The following is an 8,528-nucleotide window of genomic DNA, read 5'->3' as shown; positions in this document are numbered from 1 at the left end:
TGTACCTCAGCTTCCTCCAGAGCAGCCTGGATTTCAGATTTCTCCTGCTCAATCTGCTTCTTGACTTTCTCCAGCTCGTGAATCGCCTTTCCTCCCTCGGCAATCTGCTCCGTGAGGTCGGAAATCTCCTCTGTGGGAACAAAGGTCAATGGCATGGTCAGGCACAGAGCCGAATGGGAAGGGCCCTGCCACACCAAGGTGACAGGCACCTTTGCAGACCTGCAGGCACAGACCCATGTGGAGCGGTGGGTAGTGGTGGATAGTGAGAAAGCCCTGCCAGGAGCAGAGGGCCAGGGACTTACGCTGCAGGTTCTTGTTCTCACGCTTCAGCGTTTCCAGGTGGTCCAAGGACTCCTCATAGGCATTCTTCATCTTAAACAGCTCCGTGCTGAGGGAGCGAGACTCCTTCTGGGAGGCTTCCAGCTCAGCCTGCGTTTCCTCATACTTCTGCTTCCATTCGGCCAGGATCTGAAGAGAAAGCGGGTGTGAATATGGATGTGGCAATCAGGAGGGAATGCTCTGCTCGGGAACCCCAGGCCTGGAGCCCAAAAGACCTTGTCAAAGTTCTTCTGCTTCTTATCCAGAGCTGCGCAGGCAGCATTTGATCGCTCCACGTCAATCATCAGGTCCTCCACTTCATTCTGCAGCCTCTGCTTTGTCTTTTCCAGGGAGGCACATTTGGCATTCACAGCTTCAACGTGTTCCTCTGCATCCTGCAGGCGCTGTGCCAGCTTCTTCCTGGGAGGTGGCAAGCACAACTCATGTTTTGAGAGCAAAAGGGAGGCTGTGGTGTGTGGCTGATGGGCTTTTCATAACAGGATGTTTTACCAACTCATTGGGTCTGTATCTTATGCACAGAGGGTGCAAGTCCTCTCCCAGCCAGTCTTTGTTTTCCCCGTTCTGATTCCCAGGCTTGAACAACCAGTGTGCCATCCGTGTCTACCATCAACAGTTTTTCTGTACCATTCTCTGGGTCAGGCGAATATTTTCCTCTATGTTTCCTGAACCACACCCTTTGGAGGATACACTTTACCTCAGCCCTTACCCTGCCCCAAAGCACAGCTTTAACTTTTTATGACAATAGCACAGTTGTGTCTTCAAATTTCCCTTCTTAGTCTACCCCTTTTTTTCTCTTCCCCACTTTCCCCACATACTTGGCCTCCTCCAGCTCCTCCGTGCGCTGAATAGCGTCCGTCTCATATTTGGTTCTCCACTGGGCCACTTCGCTGTTGGCCTTGGACAGGGCGCGCTGCAGCTCCCCCTTGGCTTCCTGCTCCTCCTCATATTGTTCCCGGAGCAAGTCACAGTCATGGCGAGCAGACTGCAAGGCGTGGGCCAGGGCATTCTTGGCCTGGGTAGAGAGGTGGATTGGGACAGGAATGGAAATATCTGGGAAATCTCTTCCAATGAATTAATTTAACACTGCAAACATGACCGCTGGGAGGGTGTAGGTGTTTGCAATGAAGGACAAATGTAAGCCTGGAGGACAAAATCCGCTAATCGCACTCCCCACAGAAATGAAAGTCTTCTCCCAGTATGGCTTGTGCTAAGCAGACCCTGTCCCCACTAGGCAGTGTGAAGTTAAGAGTGTTTTCAGTGGCCAGCTGTAGGAAAAGTCATCACCTTTATCTCCTCTTCTAAGTGCCTCTTGAGTTCCTCAGTCTGTTGGGTGAAAGCCTGCTTGCCTCTTGACAGCTGAGAAATCAGAGCATCTTTCTCCTCCACCTGGCGCGAATATTCACCTGGGAAAGCACACAGAAAGGAAATATATTCATTGTCATTCGTGACCCAAACAAACTGGTTTAGGATGCTCTCCCATTCCACAGCACAGAGGAGGCTCTCTCTCACCTGACTCTGTCTGCAGACGAGCTCTTTGAGCACTGAGGTCATTGATCATGCGCTGATGCTCTTCTTCCTTTGTCTTAATCTCACTCAGCTGGTCTTCCAGAGTGCGGCACATCTTCTCCAGATTTGCCTGTGGAGATCACAGAGAACGAAAGAAGATTAGTATCTGGACGCCTCCTCATTCTGAACAGCAGGATTCTCACCAGAAAAGCGTGAACAAACGTGCAAGCTATATACTGCTCACTGGTGTTAGGTTAGAAATACAGTTCCATACAGAGACAGAGAGTTATGTTGTAACCTGACCATGTTTTAAAAGGGTATGTTTCAACTTTATTTATTTTCAAGTGGTTTTCTGTGTATTTTTCTATACCTTGGCTTTGGAGACAGACTCCATGTTACTGGCCAAGTCGTCAATCTCCATCTTCAGCTCACTCTTCTCCTTCTCCAGCTTCTGCTTCACTCGTTGCAGGTTGTCGATCTGCTCCCCAAGCTCAGCTGTGCTGTCCGCGTGCTTCTTCCGCAGGGCGGCAGCCGTGGCTTCGTGCTGCAGCGTGGCCTCTTCGAGGTCGCGACGCATCTTCTGAAATTCTGCCTCACGCTTCTTGTTCATCTCAATCTGAGCTGCGGTAGCCCCTCCTGCTTCCTCCAGGCGCTCGCTGATCTCCTCTAGCTCCCTGGAGAGGTCAGCCCGATGCTTCTCTGCTTTTGCCCGAGAGGTTCTCTCTGCCTCAATTTCCTCCTCCAGTTCCTCAATACGGGCCTGGGGAACATTACGGACCCTTCACACCCGGGCCCGCTTCTTACCTGACCTGAGGCTGGGTGAAAGAGGAAAAGGGACAGAGACTTGCCTGCAGCTCCTTGATCTTCTTCTGCAACTGCATGCCCAGAAGTTGCTCATCCTCGATTTTGCTCTGGATCTGGCTGATTTCAAAGTCTTTCCTTTGGGCAAAGCAAACCGTGTTAGAGCTCAAGGAAAAAAGACAAGTGCCCCAGCCCAGCACTCAGGTGCCCCACAGCCACGCTTACTTCTTCAGTTTCTCATCCAGCTGCTGCTTATCATTTTCCAAATCCATTATGCTGTCATTTGCCAGCTTCAGGTCTCCTTCGAGTTTCCTCTTAGCTCTCTCAAGGTCCATGCGCAGTTTCTTCTCTTGCTCCAGGGACCCTTCCAGCTAAAAAGAACAAGACCATCGGTGCTCTGCCAGCCAGGCTTAACTCCATACCTGTCCTGTTCTTGCCGTGTGCCTGTGTGCTTACATCGTCCACTTGCTGCTCCAGCTTGGTCTTAGCTTTGGTCAGAGTATTGACTTTGTCCTCTTCTGCCTGCAGGTCATCCAGTGTCTGCTGATGGGCCTCTTGGAGGGCTTTCTTCTCTTTTGTCAGCTTGGCGATGGTCTCATCCAGGGCTGTCATCTCCTCTGTGAGGTTTTTCACCTTGAAGAAGAAAACAATCTTGTTACAAGAATTTGAAATGGATCTCTTTTCCTTGAATGTGAGTCACCAAATCTGTTGTATACCTTGTTTTCGGTGGCATGTTTTTCCTTCTCAACCTTGGCCAGTGTTAACTCAAGATCGTCAATATCTTTCTTCAGCTCTGAACATTCATCTTCCAATTTCCTCTTCTTGGCTGCCAGCTCAGCATTCATCTCCTCCTCATCTTCTGCTCTTTCAGTTATCTCCTTAACTTTTGCTTCCAGCTGGATTTTGGTTTTGATGAGCTGGTCACACCTTTCCTCAGCATCAGCCAAGCTATCTGTTTCCTACAATAGAAAGAATTCTTGAAGTTTTTCTTATTACATGTTACATCTTGTGATTTTTTCACTCATTCAATTTTTTTGCTTAGAATATTACATATGATATAATCAGTTTCATAGTCTTCAGTGGGGTGATATTTCACAGCGAAGCTCTATACAGTCACGCATATTCTCTAGGTTTTGCTTCTGACCTTTGCCTCAGTGATCATTGCTACGTAGCATATTAATAATACTAGTGAGGATTTGGAACCCAGCATCCTGACTCCTGAAGGAAATGCTCTCTCAGAAAAATTGAACCTCCTCAACTACAAGTGTATTCTCAAGATAAAGATGTCTCCCATGCTTTTCATCACACATTGAAGCCTCTGTAATGGTGGGAATTCTTTCACACCTCTGTTTGTTCTTGTTCCTATTAGAATACTTCAGACAACATTTTAGTGTGTGACCATATGGTCACCTGTACTTTATATGTATATACTTCGCACTGTGTATGTATATACATAAAGTTTTGTAAACTTTATATATATGCATTTTATATATATATATACACTTTATATGTCTATATATAATATACATATATATTCACACATGTTTACATGTTTTATATATATCTATGTCATATACAAGTTTCTATTTTTTATATATTTTATATACACACATATACTTTTATTGAAGACATTTTCTTCTTTACATTGAGTCTGTGGGGATGAAAGATTGAAGTCTCTCCAATCCAAATCACCTGCCAGAGCCACATATAGGATAGTCTTATGTATGGCACTTATTTATAAGTTTGAATTTCATCATGGTTGCTGTGCAGATTAATCTGTCCTATTTGATTCTGTTCTGTGGAAGGCATGTTTGACTTTCATTTTCTACTAACCAAGAAGTATGGTACTGATGGTACTCACAGCCTGCACTTGGAGTTGAAGGTCATTTTTCTCCTGCAGCAAAGAAACCATTTTCTCCTCCAGCTCCTTCCTCTTTGCCTCAGACTTTGCAAGATCTTCCTTGGTTTTCTTAAACTCTTCCTTCATGTTGGCCATCTCCTTCTCAGATTCTGCACTCTTCAGCAAGGGCTTGATCTTGAAGAACAGCTTCATCCAGGGCCAGTGTTTGACGTTCATGAATGCACGAACGTTGTACTGGATACAGAAGATGCCCTCCCTGAAATGCAAATCAAACACAGAATGACTAACTAACAGAATCACAGGGTGTTTGAGACTCAGAGACCTCTGGAGGACATCTTGTCCAACTCCTCCTGCTCAAGCACAGTCACCTGGAGCAAGTTGCTCAGGACACATAGGAAGAATTGTCAGTGTGGTGCCTGCAGAAACAATGGGCAATGAGAAGAACTTTAAGAGAATGTCTACCTCCTCTCCACCATTCGCTGGTACTCCATTCTCATCAGGAAGCCCCTGCACCTGGCTTGTGTGCGAGTCATGAGCTGTGCCAGTTTCTCATCCCTCATCTCCTCCAGGAGACCTATCAGCCCAGCTTTGAAGAACACCTTGAGAAAGGGGATGACATAAGACATCACTCTTAGGTCATCAAAACACAAACAGATTAAATTTCCATAGGAATTACTGTTACCAAATTCGTTGAGACTTTATGGAAGGGGAAGGTGATATTTTAATTTTATTTAGTTCTCTAAATTGACTGTGACCACTCACACTTTCACACCAGTGTGTATGTGTCCAGGCAGCCTGAGTGGTATGACTTGTCTGATATACAGAAGACAAGGAATTTCAGCTACCAGTTCCTCACTATACCCTCTAGGTTTATCCTGACTGGCAGTCACAAACTGGTAACTGGAGAGGCTTTTTTATCCTTTTAGGAATCAATAACTTTGCAGAATGTTATTTCACCTCAGAATATTGCTTCATATTTCACAAAACTCAGTGAAGGCTGCTGTCCATTTTCTTTTGTTTCCTCATTTTCTGTATCTTTTGGATAAAGTCTTTCTGTTGTCATCCTCCTAGTTAACAGAGTACAGACTGTCTGATGATGGGACTACCCTGTCGTCTTGGTGCAAGCTACATCTTCCTGCTACTAGTTACAAATGCTACCACTTTTACTGCTAGCAAACATGTTCCTGGCTATTTATTCATGCTGTTGCTTTAGTCCTTGCACTGTTTTTTCTAGTGTTTTTATGCATGTACATTTCTATTCATATTTCATTCATAACTATCTTAATATTTCTGTAACACATCTTTATATTTTAACCAAGTTGTACTTGTACCTTGGTATGACCAAATTTATATTGGGTGTGATCAATGGCAATGGATCCAAGGAGCTTCTCAGAAGCTTTCTTGCTATCCATAAACTGTCCCTCTGGGACAGCACTTGCATTCAGCACCCTGTATCTGTAGGAAAAAACAGAATGTAAGAATATTATTATTACCCAAACCAACATTCTTTTTTAAGCCAAACTTGCTGGCTTCCCAACATGTCAGGACAATATCTTAGCTGAACCTTGACTGATTTTTTGAGACATTTCTTTATTAGATAGAGATACATTTTCTAAGCAATGTGAGAAACTTTTGCTACAACTTACCCATTATAATTCTATGTGGAGTAGATGATATTACAGTATCATTGACAGTAAAATAATTGTCAAAAAAAAAGGGAAAACTGTGTTAAGTATTATAATGAATGCATTATTTAAATAACTAACATATAGAGGTTACAAAAAAGCTGCATTAGTTTGGCATTTAAACTAGCTGGGACTGGAAGGAAACCTGGCACACCATCTAAGCTGTCTCTAAGTAACCATATTGCTCTCAGGGCCCTGAAGACACCAATTGGTCTTAACGGCCCTGCCCAGGCTCACCAAAGCCTCTGCCATGGGCCCATGGGCTCCATTTCAACTTAGGCCTGGGATCTCATTTCTTGCATGAGTTACATCACAGCTGTTCTGCAGCCCAGTCTCTGGCCTTGCATTCTTGATGGACCTTGGGCCTATACTGTAGGTAGTTGTCTCCTCGATGGAGATCTTGTATGGATATTGTAGCTTTGTTTCTAGTGCTGTCTCTAGCCCCATCTCCTGCTGCTCCTGACAGGACTACTTGGATGGCCTCTGGATCTGATTCAATGCTTGCCTTGTCTGGGATTGTCGATGGACCCCTTACCAGCTCCCAGCTCTGGCCACTGTGCTCAGACCCTCTTGGACTGCACCCTGTTGGGTGTTGTTGGTGAGGGTCTGCCCTGGGGTCACCTTCAGCTTCCAGTTCTCCTTCTCCTAGGGAGCAGTTGGCCATTGGTGCTCCCTGATAATTGCTTATACAAATTCCAGTTGTTCTTGCAACAGACAATGTCAGGACCTTTCTAGGGACCAGTATGTCCTGTTTGCTTTCAATGAGTCAGGTAATGCTATCAAAATTACAGGTGAGACATATGGTGCTGAGTAAAGACAACAAAGAGTACTCATCCCTTCTCTACAAAAGATATATCAATGTCATAACATAGCCCTAAATTGTCCCACTGGGTTAAGGTTGTATGCATGTAAACTTAGCTATAATAAAACAGTATGTTGGAGAAACCTGACCTCTGTTTAAAGTCAGCATAGAGAACTCTGCTGGGGAATCCTTTCCTGCAAATTCTGATCCCTTCCAACACGCCGTTGCACCGAAGCTGGTGCAGCACCAGTTCATGCTCCATGACACCTAACAATTCAGAGCACAAGTGAATATTGTGGATTGCAACATAGAGATCTTCAGTATCACAGGAAAATCTCTATATATTTGAGGCTTTTACCAGGTGTTTTTGTTTCATTGGGGATGATGCATCTCACAAAATGTGGGTGAGTGCTGCGCAGATTGGTCATCAGCTTGTTTAAGTTCTCCTGAAGAATTATGAACAAAATTTTATATTAGTAAATGTTTGTTCTGCACATTCACCTTCACAGTAAAACAACTAAAATGCTATCAAATTTGCTGGAGCCATATGAATATAGTATTCTCTTCAGTTTTATGAATACTGTGATAAAATAAAATGTAAAAAATTTTGTGATTTTGCTCTGGAAAGCTTATAGAGAGTGCTAATGACATAATTTTATCTGAATTGTCACTATATTTGATAACTTTCACAAATTCTCTTCTAAATAATGAGTTAATTTGAGTGAATATTGGTATTTATTTAAAAAGCCTATTGTCTGTGTTCCCTGTGGAGCCAAGTGTGAAAGATGATTTTTTTAATATGTGATTCAGAGGTAGGCACAAAGATGACAGTAGTGGAGAACTGGACAACGATTCCAGCTGTGGTCCAAAGCCTTGTAAACTGAACAGCTATTGGTAACATTCCCCCTGCCTCAAATCACAACTGAGAGGGCAGATTCCCAATTTTTTTAACTCATATCAAAAGAGGTATTTTTGAGATATAAGTCATGTTTTTGAAAAGCCACTTTTGGCAATGATGGTGGACACCAAAACAGAATAAAAACCAATATGGCAGAAGCTATTAAGTTTGTCTTGGAAAACTCACAGTTTTTCAAGTGTGTGATGTAAAATGTGAGTTTACCAGGAAGAACAGGAGGAGAAATAAGAAGAGGAGGACAGCTAAGGAGACATTTACAAATGTCCTTCACCCATGAGAAGTCTACACCTGTACCAGTGACTGCTCCTGGAGTCCAGGCACACATGCCCATCTTCAACTCCAGGGGAGGCTGGACAAGGAGACCAAGAACAGAACAAAAGCAACTCAGGAAGAAATAGGCCATTGGAAGAAGGGACCCCTAAGGTGAAGGATGAGTATATGGTCCTGAATACCTGCAGAGAAGAACAACAGCTTCACCTGGGCGAAGCATATGGAAAAGCCAGGCAGGAAGGCCCAGGCTTGAGAAAGAACTGTTAAGCCTCTGACTTGTTAGCAGTCTAGAGCTCAAGATATGGGAATATTTCACACACACCAGACCAACTCCTAGAGTATGCAGCT

General features: G+C 44.1%; 1 protein-coding gene across 1 annotated transcript in view; it reads right to left on the bottom strand.

The window, feature by feature from the left end:
* Positions 1 to 8,528, bottom strand: part of LOC103918419 (myosin heavy chain, skeletal muscle, adult-like) — a 24,651-nt gene that overhangs the window by 5,431 nt on the left and 10,692 nt on the right. Inside the window, exons 14-29 of the mRNA XM_009325733.1 lie at positions 7,353 to 7,440; positions 7,144 to 7,261; positions 5,839 to 5,962; positions 4,970 to 5,106; positions 4,508 to 4,763; positions 3,363 to 3,605; positions 3,103 to 3,279; positions 2,872 to 3,017; positions 2,694 to 2,784; positions 2,216 to 2,605; positions 1,849 to 1,975; positions 1,624 to 1,742; positions 1,155 to 1,351; positions 555 to 738; positions 303 to 468; positions 6 to 130 (exon numbers count right to left, since the gene is read on the bottom strand). Of these exons, the coding sequence (XP_009324008.1) occupies positions 6 to 130; positions 303 to 468; positions 555 to 738; positions 1,155 to 1,351; positions 1,624 to 1,742; positions 1,849 to 1,975; positions 2,216 to 2,605; positions 2,694 to 2,784; positions 2,872 to 3,017; positions 3,103 to 3,279; positions 3,363 to 3,605; positions 4,508 to 4,763; positions 4,970 to 5,106; positions 5,839 to 5,962; positions 7,144 to 7,261; positions 7,353 to 7,440 (2,688 nt within the window). The remainder of the gene's footprint in view (positions 1 to 5; positions 131 to 302; positions 469 to 554; positions 739 to 1,154; positions 1,352 to 1,623; positions 1,743 to 1,848; positions 1,976 to 2,215; positions 2,606 to 2,693; positions 2,785 to 2,871; positions 3,018 to 3,102; positions 3,280 to 3,362; positions 3,606 to 4,507; positions 4,764 to 4,969; positions 5,107 to 5,838; positions 5,963 to 7,143; positions 7,262 to 7,352; positions 7,441 to 8,528) is intronic.

Source organism: Pygoscelis adeliae, unplaced genomic scaffold (assembly GCF_000699105.1).
Source record: "Pygoscelis adeliae isolate BGI_AS28 unplaced genomic scaffold, ASM69910v1 Scaffold81, whole genome shotgun sequence".
Taxonomy (NCBI): domain Eukaryota; kingdom Metazoa; phylum Chordata; class Aves; order Sphenisciformes; family Spheniscidae; genus Pygoscelis; species Pygoscelis adeliae.
The sequence above is the reverse complement of the archived record's forward strand: the minus strand, read 5'-3'. Positions and strand labels throughout refer to the sequence as shown.